The 19,740-nt window shown below is 34.6% G+C and overlaps 1 protein-coding gene across 3 annotated transcripts in view; it reads left to right on the plus strand.

The window, feature by feature from the left end:
• Window positions 1-10,949, plus strand: part of LOC135141537 (uncharacterized) — a 74,863-nt gene extending 63,914 nt beyond the window's left edge. For all 3 annotated transcript variants that reach the window (XM_064072720.1, XM_064072721.1, XM_064072722.1), the window contains exons 3-5: window positions 8,166-8,302; window positions 8,624-8,800; window positions 9,182-10,949. In XM_064072720.1, the coding sequence (XP_063928790.1) occupies window positions 8,166-8,302; window positions 8,624-8,800; window positions 9,182-9,300 (433 nt within the window). In that variant the 3' untranslated portion in view covers window positions 9,301-10,949. The remainder of the gene's footprint in view (window positions 1-8,165; window positions 8,303-8,623; window positions 8,801-9,181) is intronic.
• The last annotated feature ends 8,791 nt before the right edge of the window (window positions 10,950-19,740 follow it).

Below are 19,740 nucleotides of genomic sequence, written 5' to 3' on the forward strand. Positions count from 1 at the left end.
ACACTTGCAAAAGGTGAGATAATTTCGCATCAAATTAACAAGGCTCGAAGTGCGAATTCTGAAGCTATAAGCTGAAATAAATTTTCACCCCATTTCGCGTAATGTGAATTCCGGAAAAATGAACACTCTTTCAAAATAAAGATAGAGGCAACGATGATTAAAGTTAAACATGCAACAGACCTACTTATTGCCTAAATTTTCTCATAACCTACAAACCGCAGATCTCAATATTTCAACCACTCGACCGACACGCGACCCTAAACCGCTTTATGTATATGTTAACGTTTCATGCAATTGTAAACACAACGAGAAATTCAAATCAGATCACCAAAAATAATTTCCGCCATAAAAAAAACCGTAAAACTGTCGTAAGGTCCGCGCTAAGGGCTCTAGTCGATCCGTGGAATAGTCGAATTTGCACATTTTTATTATTACGCTATGGTCTAGCCCTGACATTTTACCGGCGCGAATTATGGGTGCGCCGTCCTAGAAAAGGAAATATTAATATCATTTTTAAAGAGGAGAATAAATAGACTCCGCTTCGCACCTAAAGTGCAGTTTGCGTGTTCTAACTCTCCGATTTTTTCCACAAAACCGGGTATCAAATTGAACTAACGAGCAATATCTCGCGTATTACTGCAGATGCGATGACACGAAAGTTAATGATATTTTACAGAGAATTAGCCAATTTTTAAACCAAGACACTTCATAATGCTGTGTTCGTGTGACAAGCCTGTGACCTAATAGCTGTCTAAAATTTGTTATAAGTCGTAGTCGAGTTTTGGGTCGACTTACAAGTCTCAACTGTATCGCGTGATTCATATTCTGGCCATATATTATGTGAATTTTATTTTCGTCAAATTTGACAACAAAAATTTACTGGTTAACCCTTGACACTCTTTCTGCTTTAATCAACTTATTTTTAAATCTAGCTTTATCGCAAATCAGTATCTCCTCTGTAATAATTTGAGGCAGCCGTAGTGCGGAATTCAACATTTTTTCAACACATATATTTTTTTGACGTTTGATAGCTTCTAGAATTGAAAAAGTAGGTCCCGTTTCCGTCTGTCTGTCGTTTGTCTACCGTTTGTGGTACCAGGTGCCTGGAAAATGGCGGATTAACACTTTAGTATTTTTAACACTCTACGTACCTAATGCGTGAATACTTCCGGCTTACTTTCTGATTTCTTAGTATAGATATAGATTGGGAAATTTCATTCTACCCTATAAAATTTTATTAGTGATAACGAGACGGACAGTAGTACAGTAGCAAGAGATATTTACAACTTAAAGTTGTCGCGTGCCGGTAATCCCCAGATGTTAGAAAGCAGAGTAATCCAGGTCCGGACAGGGACCATCGTTACTCACGAACGAAAATGACCATTAATTTATGAGTACAACTACCTGCTAAATGTTCTCCAACAAATTCGGGTGAACTGGTGTGAGCCATAAATATTTCTTACCATTGTACTACTGTCCGTCCCGTTATTGTCAATAAAATTTTATAGGGTAATATGAAATTTCCAAAACTATAACAATGGAAATCCACCTTTTATTACAATAACCATAACAAGCATTTCATTAATAAATAAACCAAAAAAAAAAACTTAAATAAGACATTTATAAATTATAAACAAAAATAACACCAAGAAAAGAAAAATCCATTAACACATAACCAACTAAACACTAGAGAAGATGTTCAAAATTGCTGTCTTGTACATGTAAGTAAGTTGGTAATGTTTCCAAATGTTGATCATTTTTTGTAAAGTTAGTCATGAATACTGGCTAAGATAAAACTGATTTTGGCAGTGATATTTCCTCTAAGAAAAGAGAGGGTGGGTGGGCGGGGCCAGTAGTTGATAAGATAAGACTAATTTTGGCAAATGACATACCTTCTAAGAAAAGAGAGGGTGGGTGGGCGGGGCTAATATCTGCTAAGATAAGACTGATTTCAGCAAATGATGTATCCTCTAAGAAATTTAATTAAATTATTATAAGAAAAGATACTAGAGGCTCCAAGGCACTTTCAAATTCTTTCCAAACAGAAATACCTAGAACCTGAAGATTGTTTTAAATTTTTTAAAGCTAAAAACGGGGTCCGAAAAATAACTCAAAAACAGGAGGTCAGAATTTTCCAAAAACAGAACACCAAAGTGACCCAAAATTGTTCTACATAATTTACAAAAAAGATCTCCATGGGCTTCCAAAATAATACACCATGGGTACAGAGTCGCCCGAATTAAAAAAAAAACTGTGTCTCTCAAGACTTTCAAATTCATAAAAAATAAAACACTATAAGCTCAAAATTTAAAAAAAGCTTTAAATTTATCCGAAAATAGAACACCAGGGGACCTAAAATTAACTACGAATATTTTAAATGTAGAGTTTTGAAAACTTTCGACAATTTTTGACACGTCAAACATTTTTGTTAACTGCTGACTCGATTTTTCCTGTTTTATATCAAGGATTGTTTTCAAATGGAATTTTATCAAATTATTACAAAAACATCACAACCATATCTTTATATATTCTAACTGAAATGATAGTCATGGGCGAGAGAAATATTAACTAAAAGTTATATACAGTGTGTCCCTGGATTGAGTTCACAAAAGGAAAAAAAACTGTATTTTCTATTTTACAAAAAAATGACATAGGAATAACATTTTTTGCTTAATTCAAAACGAATAAATCTGAATTAAAATTTTTATATTATCCTTATGTCCTTAAAATTGAAAAAAACTAAAAGTAACGAAGAGCTTAGAAATATGAAAAAAATGATTTTAAGAGTACAGACCATGAATATTAAAGTTTTAATTGCAGATTTATTCGTTTTGAATTAAGCAAAAAATGATATTCCTATGTCCTTTTTGTGTAAAATAAACAATACAGTTTTTTTTTCTTGTGAACGCAATCCGGGGACATACTGTATACAACTTCACCAAAATGATATACCCTATAAGAAAATAGAGAGCCGATGGGCAGAGATAGTACTTGCTAAGATAAGACTGACTTTGGTTGATGATATACCCTCTAAGAAAATAATGGGTGGGTGGGCGGGGCTAGTATTTGTTAAGGCAAGACTGATTTTGGCAAGTGATACCCTTTAGGAAAATAGAAGGATGTTCATTTGCCAAAATCAGACTTATCGTAGTAATTAGTAGCCCCGCCCACCCACCCTTTATTTTCTTAGAGGATATGTCATTAATCAAAGTCAGTCTTAGAGGGTATTTCGTTTCAAAAAGTCTTATTTTAGTAAGTACTAGCCCCGCCCACCCGCTCTCAAGAAAATAGAGGGCAGGTTAGCAGGGCTAGTACTAGCTAAGATAAGACTAATTAGGAGGGGAAATATTCTCTAAGAAAAGACAGTGTGGGTGGGCGGGGCTAGTAGTTGCTAAGATAAGACTAATTCTGGCCAATGAGAAACCCTCTAAGAAAATAGAGGGCGGGTGGGTGGGGTTACTACTTGTTAAGATAAGACTGATTTTGGCAAATGATATACTTTCAAAGAAAACAGAGGGCGGGTGGGCGGGCTTTATAATTGCAAACATAAGACTGAATAATATTTAGCGGATCGATTTTTATCAAATTGATGTATTTAATGTCAACCAAAATTTCTCTTATCATTTCCACCAATAACTTGACGACGTCAGTTCAGCCCCCGCGTTGAGTTTTTACCCTAGGCATCCAAATTTTCCCGAAAAAATCAAAATTGTATAATAACTTTTTAGGGAAAACTTTCAGTGCTTTTTCTTACATTGTGATTGGAATTATCCATATTTTTTTTAACTTATAGGGGTTATCAAAATTTTATTATTTTTCGAAGGAGTTGGATTTGTTGGTCCATCTTAAGATTTTTTTACGTTCCAAGCGTAGCAGGTTCCATCCCGGATTTTTATTACATAGATAATATCCAAAACTACTGGGCATATTACTCTCAAATTTTGTATCTATATTAGGAATATCATGTAGATGATAAAACGCTAACCAAAATGTTAATCATCCCCCCAAGAATTTGATGACGTCATCTCAATTTTTTTTTATTAAACTTATTTACTTGTGGTGTACGAATCCGCTTTGAGTTCTTCCCCTAGAGATCCAAATTTTCGTAAAAAAAATCCAAGTTGTATAGATAATCTCCTAAACTATGGACCAATTTATTTTTTTGATTGAATTAAATTTTATGAATTTTCGAAAGAGTTGGATAGTCTTATATTTTTCATTTAATAACCACACAAATATTTCGAAGTTTTACTATTATTCTTGTAAACACATTTTTGGATAGTAATAAAATTTTACAACCTAAAAGTTGAACAGTTAAACAGATGTGATTATTTTAAAATTAATCTCGCGAATACAACTCTGAAACTGACGTAAATGTTAAAGTAGCCGATTTTATCTATCATGGGTTTGTGAGGATCGTTACCACAGAGGTTGCGTAAGCACTGCTGACACTAAGAGGAAATTTAATTATGAAAAAATTAAAATTTGATTATTTTGTGAACTTTGACGTCAAAAATCTTAGTCTGATTCGGGGAAGTTAATGAGGCGAGTTTTTATGATTTTTGTTGTCGTGAAAGTATGTTTTGTCGAATTTTGGTGTTTTTTGACATGTTTGTGTTCAGAGATGATGTAATGAGGACCGCAGTGAATTAGTGATTCCGGGACCGAAAAAAATGACGTTTGATTTGGGAGAGCATAAAACAGGGAAGTTCAATCGTATTATAATTCTCATTTTTTCCCGAAACGTCACGTGCCGTAAATACAATAATTACTCACGCTAGGAATATCAAACATAAGCACAAAGAACAACAATTAAGTTATTACCGGAATGAATATGCAGTAATAACGACATAATACTGGTTGTCTTGTAATTATAGGGGAGCGACATATATCGGTTCTTTTAATCAAAATCCTTTGAATTTTTTTACGACGGTAATATAACTCTGTAATTTTGGTTTGCCTTTATGACAAGTAATTTGGAGACGAGCTCTCAATTCTTGGTTAGTAGTTGGGGCATGTTTGCCTTGCGCTGGTCGCGGCGGAATTCATATTGCCTAATTAACTCTTGCGGATTAATTAGTAAATAAATGATGACAACCGGAGCGAATAAATGTCGAGATGCAGGTAGTTCGGCTATCGTGAATAAATTTGCGACTAAATAATGACCAAATTCATGTATACGATATCGCACTGTATTGTTTGTCGGGACAAAGCATATTCATGCAAGTTAATTAAATATTGCCTTTCTGTTTAGCTTTGTGGAATCGATGAACCGAAATGAAACAAGAATTAATATCGACAGCTCGTTTTCTGAGTGTAATTGACTTTTTTCAATTAAACATTGTCTGCGGCGCTCGATGGAACGTTTTCTTGCTTCCAAAATTAAACACTTAAGCACTAAAATGAACGTGTAAATATAAGTGTCTCAGCAGCGCTTGATACAAAATCAACAATAACTAAGCCACGAGAATTTCGGGAAGTTTCCCAATCTACCCAAGATATATTTGCAATGAATTGTAGATACCTCTGAGCTATGACAGCACCGATCCCGCTTTATCCCTTATATGTAAAGTATCGAATAAAGGCTTAGACTTACTTAAATTAGACGCATCTTTTGTGAAAGGCCCTTTCAACAGATCAAGAATGGGATCCGGCTGCAGCCAGGTTTCCGTTCGATACATCGAATTTATTATTTTTACAAATCTTGCCATTTTACGAGCCAGTAAGCCACACTTTTGTCGATAAAGATAGTCGAAGCGAAGTATGGCATTACTTCCTCGCCATTTCATGGAAAAGCCATAATTTGTCTCTCTCCACCGACGATAGCCAATAAGGTATCAAATTTATGTTTCGCAAAAAACAGCTTCCGAATTAATTAAAACTCCTTCGAACTCACAATCACGTGTTCTTTTCTTTGTTCTTACTATTGTCTTTTTGTTCTCAGGGAGTATTTTAATTTCACGCAGGCTGTTGCGATTTATCACGATTCCTCCACTGTATTTAGTGCTTTGCTTACCTCTAACCTCTGTATATTCCTTTTATTTTTGTTCTCGTTCAAGGCCTTCCGCACAGGAACCGTTGGTTTTCGTAATTTACTCCTCGCCTAAAAGTTTGTTTTGTGAGGTGTTTACTCTTTCTAAGTTTGTTTCGAAATAAAGATGTTCATTAATATTAAACCTCCATCCATACTGTAAGCAAGTTCAACGATTAAGTAATAGACAGTAACAGTAACTACATTTTGATTATACGGTACCCAACGTAATTAATATCGCGTTATCGTTTTTGCACTTATTTCTCATTTAAAGACGATAGTTTCGACGAAAACACGTTCTAAAATACTAGACGGATTAACTCATAACATCAGAGATGCTTTTAATATGAACTTGCCACTAAAAGCACTAGTTTGTGACAAATTATTACTAAACTACTGTTCCCAACGAAACTTCGCGACTAAAACCCAGACAACACGACTGGACGAAAACACAACAAACTTCACTCTGTTATAAAGTAGAATAGATATCTATTATCATACAATGAAATCTGAAGTTCCATCTCACATAGATCACCTCATAAATTACTAATTTGGTGCTCTAGTTTCACGTCAGTCATGTCGGAGTAGATTGACATTCAAAAGGGCGCCAGCAAGTTTATGCTAAAATAATTAATGAGGCGAAGTCCACGGAGTTACTTATAGAACAATTTCGCCACCACAAATACATCAGTTTTAGCTTTTTTGTATCGTTTGCTTATATCCCGATTGATTAAAAAAAAAAATTGACGTTGTATAATTATAATTATTGTACAGTTGGGGAGATTTGAAAGCGCCGACCCAGTAATAAATTATATTACGACGTCGGCAAAAGTTGATACTGCTAAGTCAGCGTAATTTATTTATTAGCGATGATATCGTTTAGTTTTGTAGAGTGGAAGTTGGAATTCAAGATAAACAACGTAAAAACGATGTTTTCATCGCGTTCCGTTAAAGGACCAGTCATTTCAATTTACCTTAGAAAGCAAAAATGTAGCAACACATCAAAATAAATCACGCATCAATTATGGGGGAAAAGGTTTGTATAAAATTCATGACATTTTTTTGATAAAACTCAATAACACAAGCCTCTCGAGCGAATGCAACGTTCGTTTACTGCTCAGAATCCAGAGTAAACAAAATCGTCGAAGGAATCAGGAATATTCCTTCTCCGAGATAGGTAAACGCAGAAATCCAAGACGGAAAACAGAAATAAAATTGTCTGTTCTGGGTGGTCGTATAAAAGGTACAGTGTCGCAATTAAAATAATAATGAAATTGTTTGAGGCGGTTTAGTCAGCGAAGTTTGACGTGGCTGAGTCGGCGAAATTCTCGGCGCGCATTTTGGGTGTGTGAAGTTACTAAAGGTTTCCACGTCTGTGATTTCCTTCTGTGTATCGTAATTTTGTCTATAAATTTTCGAGGAATAAATAGATGCGAGTTGTGTACTTGAGTGTTAGCGAAATTAGATCAAGATCCGTCTTCATGATCCAACAAGTGAAATATGCTTTCAGAGCGCGCATTAATTCAATAGTGAAATCAGTAAGTTTTATGTGGATTCAAAGTCGCGCTGAAAAGTAAATTAGGACCTTATTATTCTTATCCTGTCGGATCGTAATTTCAGCTGACAGAGTGTGTTAACTACACAACTTCATCGTTTCAACCGACAGCTCTGCAAATCGTAATTAACATTTTGCAAATCACTTCTCAGCGGTAAATCAATAAGTGTTTGAAAGTTTCTACATGTGAAAGAAAAACTTTCCAACTCCGGAACTTTTCCACTGGTTTAATCAGGACTTCGGAAGATTGTGTGCGTTTTATCTGTCACGAATTTAAGTGCAATTTGCGGCAGATTATGCGTGTTGGTTTAGGTTATTTGGGTGGAATGATGAAAGTGTATCCGAGGAGTTTTTGTGTTACAAGCCGGAGGTGCAAAACCCGATTCTTGCCACCAAGCCATTGTTGACACACTTTGCTAATGAGGTTTTGTAAAGCCGTTGTTTTGACTATTGTGCAAACACTTCGAGAGCAAGCTCTTTGTGTTTTTGGGTGCCGAGGAAATCATTTAGCATTGTCTGATTTTGTGTTATCTCATCTCGGCATATGTAATTATATCGGGGCATAAATTTCTTTTGCAGCGCTGTGGCGGAGGGAATTCCTGCCGACAACCCGCATCTAGTTCTCCTCTTCTTCATGTCGCAACTATTCCTCCGTGAACTCACCAAGTGCCACCGACTAGTTCAAATCATTCCCATGGATATGTCCGGATACTACGGTAAGCGGTAGAAAATCCTAGTTCCAACCGTCGACCACGCCAAAACGACAAACAAAAATTTTGGTCCCGCAGATCTTGTTTTCATGATCAACCAGTGCTAGGGGCTGCAGTCTTCCACTTTCCTACTTCTAGCGACTAATAACGCATTGCCGCCGTAGGCAACCAATTATACACTTGAATGTTCCATTTATTCTAAAGAGTCTCGCAAAGATGACACCGTTGCGTCTAATTTTGGCCTCGGTTATGTTAAATAATAAAAAAAATAAAATTTTCCTTGTCGTTTTGGTGTGGAAACCCTCATACGCAACCGTTGTGTTTCAGATAACCGCGCCGGGCCGTCGAATTTGGGAAATGTCATAAGTCAAATTCTTTTGTGTAAACAAATAACACCAGATTTCAATCAGGAGGAATTGTGCAGCATCTCGAAAGATTCGCAGGAGATCGGGAAGCTATTGAAGGAAATGCAGGAGTACATGCCCAAACAAGAAAATAACTTGGGTAAAATACTTGAGTCAAATTGATTATTAGATACTGTAATAAGGGCGATATAAATCAGTTGCGAACGCCTGAATTGCCGAGCGCCGCTAGTTTCGGAAATACACTACAGATGCCGCTCACATTCCTTTTCCGTTATCGGAAACTGCGGAGGAACTAACTCGCATAGTCCGAGTAACCTTGTGTTCGTATTGACGCCAACTTGTTAATTTATAGCCCTTGGGCCGAAAAACACTTATCGCAGTATCGCCAACCGAGCGACACACATTTTGGTGATTTTTTTCTTGGCCCGTGTGTGTGGTTGCAATTAAAGCAAACAATCTTGAAATGCGTTTACGTTTATGGCTATTTGTTTACCTTATTGATTAATGTTTCTTTTTGCAGAGAAATCAATTGCTCTAACAGAGGACCTTACAAGTCAGTGGACCAATAAACGTCGAAGAAATTCATTATATAAGAATATGGGGTTACTTTGTTGTGTTCGTCGTCCTAATTATCTGTGACTATGTGAATTAAAAGGAACACTACTCATTTTAGAAATTACAGCATCGTATCAAAAATTGGTTCATTATATTGCCGCAGGCAATGCCTTCTTCCATTTTTATATATCGACATTCCCATAAGTACAATTATTTGCAATAAAATGTAGTAACCTAGAATGAAAACAGTCAATCCAACTTTCGAACACTTACTAAAAATCAATCTACAATAACCGTGCCAATTTTTGCTCAATCGATAGTACAATAGTCACGTAGATAGAAATTTTTAGCCGTCGTAAGTTCATTTTTTTCTACAACAAAAATCACCGAAAAATGGATGGATAATTACGGCGTACGAGCTTCCGGCAAGTACTTCTTTTATTTTATCATAGCTAGTTCTCTAAATTTGCATTTCGAGTCTTTCAAAAATGCTTCTTTGGAACGTCGACTCGGTTCTGTTGAGCAAAAATTAGTACCGACGATAAGGATAATGCAAGGATATCGCACTACAAAATACTGACATTTCATTAAAGTATCAAACTCTGCAAAACCCACTTTAAATGAAATGGCTTTATTTAGACCAATAATGATATCACAATTTAAGTTAAATACATGAAGATCACATTTTTAGTCTCAGTATATACAAAAAAATGCTGTAGTGTATCACATTTACCCTTTAAAGTAACCAAAAACGAAAAGAAATCAGTTTCATTCGTAATTCCCGCGCAGCTGCACTTCGGAATTGTTCGGAATTCGTCAATATTAGCGATGACGTGTCGAATTTGATTTGGCGCGGAAATTCAAAAATTGAATTTCACGCGCAAATATAAGAAACATCGGTGTTGTTTGTTTTATTAATGTATTCGACTGTCTGAAAGGTAATACCGCAGATGACTTCGAAAAAAGTCTTAGTTTGATTCGTATTAACGTCACGTAAGTGGCGTGATTGTCTGTGTAACGCACAAGAGATGTTTTGGCAGAAGGCAGTTAATTTGTCGGTGTTAATTTATAAAGGAAAACTATATGGATAACCAGAATTTGTTCAAGATGTAATTTTGCTTACTGATGAAGATTTGACAATTGATAACCGTCTGCTGTTTGTTTTCAATACAAATTTTTCGTTGCAAAATTCAAACACGTTATTTTATCAAGCCAATATACAAAAATACTTAAATAGTTAAAACTATTTAGTTGCTAGTGTCACATATCATATAAGTACAGCGTAGTTAAACATTCACCTGTGAAATAAATAAAAGTCACACGTACTTTACTAGAATATCTATTGTATATCTACATATTTACATATCTTTTTTTAACAAAACATGTCATGTACGTGTTAAAAGCGCTTTTTATGTTGTTGACGGAAAAATAGCTACTTACATCTAGCTGAAATTGTGGATATCTTCACCAGTGAGCGAAATATTGTCTTGGAAGAAATTCTGGGAACCCTGTATGATTTACTGTTTTAATGTTATTTAGAATCGTTGTCTTAAAGAGCAGCTTCATATGGTGCCAAATGTAATTGATATAATATATGGTGTAACGTATTATCTATATATGTACAATGTATCATATAGTTACCGTTTGGGTGAACAAGTGTCAGCTGAATTGTTTTCTTTAAATCATTTCGTATATTTTTATTATATAGTTTTACAAAACGAAAGTATTTTTGGCGCACGTACGAAAAAGTCGAGAATGTTTAGTAAAGGACAGAACAATGATCCCATTTTGTGATTAAAATCTTGGTATTCTAACAATCGATGCAACCTTACAGGAACTACTAATGGAAAAGATTATTTTTTTTACAAACGTTAACTTTATGCTAATAACAATTTATAGTACAAAATAGGAATAAATTACGTTATAAAATCATAGGAAATAATGACTAAATTGTTAACGATAAAAATGATTGATTGTATTTTCGTCGCGCTCTAAATTTATGGATAGCAGATTAAATTAAATGAACATATAAATTAGTTATCGATTTTCTAGCATTTCGTTGGAATAGTAAAACTTTTGTTTTTGAAATTCGGAAAATGTAATGAATGGTAACCTTAAAATTATTAGATGTTATAAATCTATACAAAATATTAACAAATGTATATCCGATATATGTACTGTGCGGTTAAAACAAAAGAAATGGGAGTTGGTTGTGACTTCCAAAGTGCGTTGGTAATTCTGTCTTATTTGTGTCAGTCTGTTTTAAGGTTAAATTTGTAACTTTGACAACAAAAGACACGTATGTGTAATTGTCAATTAGTTCGAATTTTAAAACACTTTGACAACATGGCGGCAGAAGTGAACTACCAATCGCAGTTTGGAAGTCACAACCGACTCTTTTTTTCTCGCACGTTATTAAAAGTATAGGATTATTACCACTATATCCACTGTTAAGTGTAAAGTAGATAGACATATATAAGTTTTCGATGTTACAAAATGTGTCTAATCTAACGTCATATTGCTTATAAATGTGAAGCCATATTTTAACCACGTAATTTTCTTTAATTACTGCAAATTCTGACAGTTAATCAGTATAATCAATGCAGAATTTGCCACTTTGTTTCAATGTAAGCGTTTTAATGTGTACTCATTAGTGAAAATAGCCATCTATTATTATCATGGTGGGGATGATAATGATATTGTTGAGGTACATCGTTTGAGGACTCACGTTTTAGTAAAACTGGACATTGTAAAGTTAATAAACTGCTACTAAGTCACGTCGTGAAATTTTATATTGCTATAAAATTGTCAGACGAAGGGTGTAATACATGAAAATTTTAATTTTAAGTTATAACAATGTTGTGTTGACCGAACTGACATTTGCATTTAACATAACGATAACTTTGTAACAGAGAGAATCATCTTTGAAGCAATTTTGTGTTAACAGTTTGGTAAACGTGAGTATTCCTCTTACACAGCAACGGCTATTACTCACATATATGACAAAAAAGTGATCAAAGATGGCTATGAAACTCGCGGTCGGTTGACGATCAATCAATACAACTTTGATTGATTGATTTAGGTCTCTGTTTAAGATGTGTTTCCGTTATGTGTTATTAAAAAAAAAACAAAAAAAAACAAAAAAAACTGGTAGCTATAGATGTGATCATCATGAAATTTAACACATTAAACTCAAACGCCGTCACTATGTGTTAATTTTCGTTAATACGTGTTGTAATTAGATGGATACTATATAGATATAAGAAACTGGGTTAGTGTACTATTATAATATTTATTGTATAGTGAAAATGCCAAAATCTGTTTATTGTGATTTAACGTTTAGGGTAATGAATTTTTTGAGCTGATTTTGATTATATTTTGTTAGTTTAGTTTATTAAGTCAGACGGGTAGATATGTATTTTTGCATAAAATGTTCATCCGGTTAAAACCAGCCTCAGTTTGGGCCTATTTTTGAAAAATACATTGTTACTTGATTCTCGTTCAGATGTGTATTTTTCAAACAGAATACAAGTTCAATAACTGGTACTAAAATGTATGGTCTACTAAATGTTTTACGTGTTTGAGGTATGTTCGCGAACGTTTCGAAATATAACCATAACGGTCTATGACTTAAGTCAAGCCTGACAGAAATGTTCTGGATGTACCTCCTATATGTGTTGTGAACAGGCTCTATCAATTATAAAGTTGTAGCACTATCTTATATAACCTTAACTAACATGGTTGTATCAATGAGATTGAAGTTAGAGTTAAAAAGCCAAATAAAGATGGCGGCCAAAGTACCAACTGAATATTTATTTTATATTAAGTTGTATCGTAAGGAGGTGTACTCTATGAAGTTACCGTAATAGTTCGAACTTAGATAAATGTTAAAGTATATGAGTGACACCTGATCATGGACGATGATGGTTAGTATTCACATAACATGTAATCCACATATATAGGAATGTGTGTTAAACCTGTGAAAATGTGTCAAGCATGAACATCGTCAGGATCTAGCGCCTGGACTTCCTAAAGTATGGGTAAAACAGGTTGCTTTAGATGTTGTTGTTGCATGTTCATGTTCGGTACATGTTCGGTTGATCTCGATTGTGTAAAGTATCTATTGTTATGATCTTCCGACAGCGTTTAATGTAGTACTAGCGCTAGAACAATGTTATAGTACTGACGGCGGATGTTTTTCGCACGCACATTTAACAACTGACACACTATATGCTACTTTAACACTTTAATCCGTCGTCATTACCTGAGTTTATCCCCGGAAGCTTAACAGCGATCAAAGTAATACCGAAACAATTATATGCAAGTTTGATCCTGGCCAAGCGCTCTAATTATTTAGCGACCAATTACATAGTGATTTAAACTGGAATTTAAATTGAATTTGGCGACTACCAAGCAGCACCATATTCACCAAGCAAGGACGTAGTGACTCAGGAGTATAAATCAAAATTGAAAATTTTTGGATTCGGGATGGGTGAATATGGACGCTGTTTGTTACCGCCAAATATATAAATGATCAAAAATTTAAAACAATGTATGCTAAAAAAACACTAAAGTGAATTTCATTATACACCAATTTAAAAAACGTAAATGATATTTTATCACTATACATTTATTAATCGTCGTGATTCATTGTTGTCTATCGGTGTTAGACGTAGAGGTTATAGCATATTTATATACCTAAGTATTAACTCTAGAATCTGTGATATAGGTGGAAGTATAACAAATTCCGTCAATTTGTAATTATTATTATCTAACCATATATTCAGGCAAATAGTTTACAATATTTCTTATATAACACACTATTTCCGTAAGGTCTAGTCGAGCACTTCATATGAACCGTTTATTATCAAAAACCAATATGAAATGTCAATACTTGAATATTGTGATCAATAAAGTTTATTACAACTTAGATCTTCTTTGTCTTTCGCCATACACTTGCGCGAGACTAGAAATTCAAAATAGTGGGTACACTAGGGGGCGCTGCTGCCACCCACACCAAAATTACAGGTTTCTACACCACATTTGCCGCGTATTGATCTTCATTTTCCCGCCAAAATTCAAAACTACACACATAAACCAGCCTATATGTTACGTGTAAATCTCATGATAATAAATATTTGTCGGCGAATACTGTACTTAAGGCGAAATGACTATATTTGAAAATAACAGCTAGAACAAGTGTGATCAACGGTTGAAATATTGACATTATGATTACTCCGTATTTATAGTAAATGTATCTCGTGCGTCTACACAACATTGGCTGTATAAATATAGAGGCAGGACAGTTTTCAATTTGACGATAATTTATTTAAGATCACGAACTTTGATCTTCTCAAACTTAATCTAATTGGTAAATGAAAATACCGAAGTCATGAATAATAAACCGGCACGTTGATGTTTTAGCACTGTGGATTTTAAAAATTTTATTTTTTGGATCGACGGTACATATGAAGTGCTCGAATGACCTAAAATTACTAACGATTTTTTTTGTTAGTAGTGGTAGGTCCTACTGTATTTAAATTTACGAAATATGCACACTTTTCACTTTGTTTATTTTGGTTCCGCTACTTAATCCGGATTCAAAATTTATAACGAACAGATTAAAGTTGGTGCTACAACAATAACAGCACTTTAAACTTTTGTTTAAAATTAGGAAAATTTAGAACAGAGGTTGGGATTAATCATATATTATTAAAGCGCCAGTTGCAGCTAGGTCATAAACACACTCAAAAATTTTGAATAAATAATTTTGAAACTGTTTTATTAACAATTTCATCGTGGAACAGTTTTATTTACAGCGCATAGTGAATTTGGTAGTTTTAAACGAACAGTTTTTACAAAATTGTTTTTCTCCTTTAACGTAAATGTCGTTGATTTAAACACCCATTTTCTAAAATTAGCCGAAAGTATTGCAAGTCGAGAAAAATTGCATGGATTTTGGGATTTTGCCGTGACAGTTACAGTGACAGATGCACTCTATAGTGGCACTTCGGCGAAAATAATGGCGCTATAAATTTGAACGTTACTTAATATGACCAAGAGTTAACGAAACATTAAGTAGAATATAGATAATATTCTAGTTAGACTTTTTTGTTCCACAGTAAACCTTGATAATTTTTTTTCAATTCTATATTGGAATAATAATTACACAACTTTAATTTATTCGATGTTCGTGTGCAAACACTTTGTTTTATGACCGTGTGTATAAATACCACGAGCCGAGTTTCCTTTTGTGTATAGTGTGTTAAATTTAGTACTAGACGCAATTTTAGTATTTTATTATAGATATTTGCTAAAAATATCCAAACAATGTTCTATATCTATACATTTTTAATTGACCTACCGAATTTGTGTATTAATAGCAAACACACGTTCTGATATATATATCACGAATACCAATTTTTGTTATAAATATGGAAAGTTTTTTTCGTGGATATTAAGTTTTGTATTTGATGTGGACCCCCAATTCCACGATTCAGTTAGATACTGTGTTAATTAGCATGTGTTATCCCTATGTGGAAAGCTATTTATTGGGGACAATAAGTCTCGGTTTTCCAAACATGAATAAGGAGATCCTTGTCATCAACTAAATTGATATTTTTCCCCATTCCGGTACCTATACACGTAAATGAACACCGAAAGTTCGTTTCTTGCTGCTTACACCCGCATTTTTCGCGTATTTTTTCAGAAAAACACCATTTGTTAATTGGCAATAGGATGATAAATCCGTAAAGGGTCTAACAAACTTGGAGAAGCTACTTAATTTCTCTTCACGACAAAGAATTCTCCTCGTTCTTTGAAATGATAATACAAAGTTATGATATAGTTAGTTTTTCCTCCTATTACGCAGCTTCTAGAGAAGAGTTTATGAGAAATTGCTCTAGATCAAAGAGAATATTTCCACCGTAACATTATAATTACCACCGAGTTTTATATGATTTCATAGTTTATTAAAAGAGAGCAATTAGAACCATGTTTATTAGCTTATTAAAAGCACTCAACGCCGGCTAACGAAATCGGTTTTTTTTTGTCGCCACACTTATGTTCTGTGGATGCGAATGGTATTTTAAATTGGAAAGGTGAAAATGGATACTTATGAGTAGGCATATGGAGTGAATAGGTTTATGATTGGATTACCATAAAAATGTTGTCACTACAGTTGGATTGGAGCATAACTTTAAAGGAATGGCTCGGAGGAATAAGCAAATTTGCATATCTAGAGGTTATCTGCAGATTTTTATACCTTGCAGGGATCGAATTTTTCAGATAACGTCACCTGACTTTTTTAAACTGCTGATTGAAACACCGACTATTAATGCAGTTTTAGTTCGCGATACACAAGGGAAGTAGTACGTTATTTTAACGATGTATAATTTCGCGTTTCATAAAGTACGAAAATGTAAGTTTTGCTTTTCCGTCGGTCTTTCCGCCCATTCCGTCTGTATATCTGTGTTGATCTGTTAGCGATATTGTCATAATTTAATAAACGTACTCATCCAAACCTGTGTTTGATTTTGTTTGAGTAAATGATAGTGTGTATCCTCACTACAACGTTGATGACGCCACTCTAAACAGGTTGAAAGAAATCATGCCATGAAAGTGAGACAAGTGGTTAAACCGGTTTTGGTGCAGTTTTTGTAGTTGCAGATTAAGTTCAGACTGGTTGAACCGGTTTTCGGGCGCACTGGCTAGCCGGGTTCAGCTAATTTGGTATGTAAAGAGGCGAAATTCAATTAAACCGAAGCCTGGAATTTTGTAGGATGTTTTAGTCATTTAAGGGTTATTTGAAAGGCGTGTACATTTTTAGATAAGATAAACAGTTTGGAATCGCATGTTAAAAACATTTTCTATTCTATTCGCTATGTAGATGGTCATTAGTGTTTCCTCCGAAGCGATATATTTAACACTATTGAATAAATGAGGTTAGTAACAAGTAGGATTTGTGCGTTGTATATATGCAGATCGAGCGTTTTCGTTCGAAGACGTCCAAGGCGTTATACAAATGCCCCGAAATTAGCACCTATCATACCATAGTAATTGATATAAGTCACGCGTCGGCTGACTTGACCACATTTATCAACAACCAAGGATGCATCCTTCCTCATCGGATATTAACGGACAACTTAGGTCAAATTACTCTTTAACATGATTTCAATAGCGACCCCACTTCGCTGTCACTGCTAAGTACATTCAACATACAAACATTTGCGAATCCCAAACAACCGGGCCTTCCTTCGACCTCACTTTCGTTAAAGAGGCCTTTTTCAACCACCATCGACGGCACACTATTCAAAACAGATTCAGCTTACAAGAATTTGGAGCGTGCGGGCGACGCTTCCCAGGCAAACACGACAAATATTTTTGTCCATTTTTTAATTCTTTGTCCAGTAAATTCAATCCAATTAGAAGACTAAACTAACCAACATCGAGTTCTATGTAGTGTATTGTTTGTAATTAATTGTTTCTTTTTTGTAGTGTGGTGCCCATCGATGCCTAAACAACGCTTTTGAATACTGCAACGATTGCTAAAGGCCGGAAGATTTTCATTCGACGTTGGATATTCACCCGGTAATTGGGAAACGTGGGTTCGAATCCCACACCCGGGTGTGACATTTTTAATTTTTAGTGGGGAGTACTGTGGCTGCAGAATGTGGAAACGACGTCGAATGGAAGCCATTTTTGTGTATTGTTTTGCTTGTTATAGATTTTGCTATATTTTGTCTTAACTAATAAGATGTATTGTTCGCAAAACTAAATCTAAAATACCACGATTCTATTCTTGCATTACGAATATTGCCTGCCATCCGCAATAACTCGAGGTTCAAAGCGCGTAAGCGCAGTTCGGAAACGAATAAAGGAAATGACGTCACAGCTCTCTTTTAATAAAGTTTATTTGTGCCAACGCTGCATTAAAATTAATAGAAAAATGGATTCTTGCTATTAGTCTTGTGATAGTGTACGTTAGACAAGTCATTATAGCGCAAATGGGTTTCACTTCGTTTCTTCACCTTTTGTAACTTTTATATAAATCAAGGACGCCTTATTTTTGCTAGTTTATTATTTCTCAAACGTCGTTTATTTGCAGTTTCAACGTCGGATTTTGTCAGTTAACCCGGAAATACTTTATGGCGTAATAAAAACAGTGTAAAGAAGTATAGTAACTAGATGAAGTTGTCAGCCGTAAGATTTAATATTGTATGAAAGGAATTTTAATTTTTTCAAAGATTTCTTAGGGAAATATTTTTCATAATGCCAGCGCGACTGCAAAATATTTGCAAGTTTTATAAGCTTATTTATACACAACGCTGAACTTGCTTCAATATCAAATCCGAATTAGTGCAGACATTATTTATACTTCCTTTGCACATTATTTACTGTTTCTATTATTAACTGACATGTCTGCATGTTATAATTACGGGCCGGAATTAGTATACATAATTAATCTCGCGTAATGCAACTCTCCCTATCCATCAAATTTAGTTAAAATAGCGTATGATTTTTTTGAACAACTTCGATACAAATTCAACTCACTCACACGCCAAAAACGAGGTCGCTACACTACAAAAAAAAAAGTTGATGTGGCCCCAGTGAGCTGTTATTTAATTTTGCTTTATTTATCCATCACGTTTACCTAGATTTACAAAGTGCACTAAGTTAAACTGCACAACGTTGTTTGATTAGCAGCAGACTAAACAGTTAATATTTGAAGTGAAAACCTAGCTCTTGTATGCGTTGCAAATCAAACACATCTGAAAACTATTTTGATTTATTCCCACATAGGAAATCTCACAAATGTATGTCCAATGCGGCTTCGTTACAACCCTATAAGGGGGTAAAAATTACATTTGGCAGAGAGCGAAAACTAATTTGCCTCTAATAAAAAATGTATGTTGGCTTTGAACAGCACAGAAATGTCAGTGTTGATGTTTATATTATTTAAGAACAGTCAAGTCCGTTATTTATTAAAAGGTACAAATGAACGAGTGCTTTGAAATCAAGCTCGATTGGAAAGCTCATCGCTAGTATTGACGCTCGCTTTGGATGAATTTTATATTTTCAACGTTTATTTAAAACGGTCAAAACTTTTTGTGGCCCTGAAATTAGGGTTTACAGATTATCGAACCACAAATGTCCAACGCGTTTCATTTGTGAACAAGATCTCTGATACCGCTGCCCTTGGAGGAAGTGCTTGACATCTAATATTTATTTCCAGAGTTAACTATAGGTTTAAACGAGATAATATCAAAAACGTTTGTCTGTTCTTTACAATAATCAGATAATGCTGGTGGCAACAATAAACGTAAATATTCACGCAGTTACGTTTTCACATATATATTCCATATTTGTTTGAGTTCAGAATATTATATTATTATTGACAATTTAATTACACTCTTGCATTAAACCTAATGCAAATTATATTGGTATTATTGTTACTCGTTGTTATTTTTAGGCTAACAAATATTTGCTTTGTGTTTGTTTCGGTTCTCAAACGCGTGTGACGTA

This window comes from Zophobas morio, unplaced genomic scaffold (assembly GCF_036711695.1).
Source record: "Zophobas morio isolate AGI-343-1 ecotype UQ-CSIRO unplaced genomic scaffold, CSIRO_AGI_Zmor_V1 ptg000044l, whole genome shotgun sequence".
NCBI classification, from domain to species: Eukaryota; Metazoa; Arthropoda; class Insecta; order Coleoptera; family Tenebrionidae; genus Zophobas; species Zophobas morio.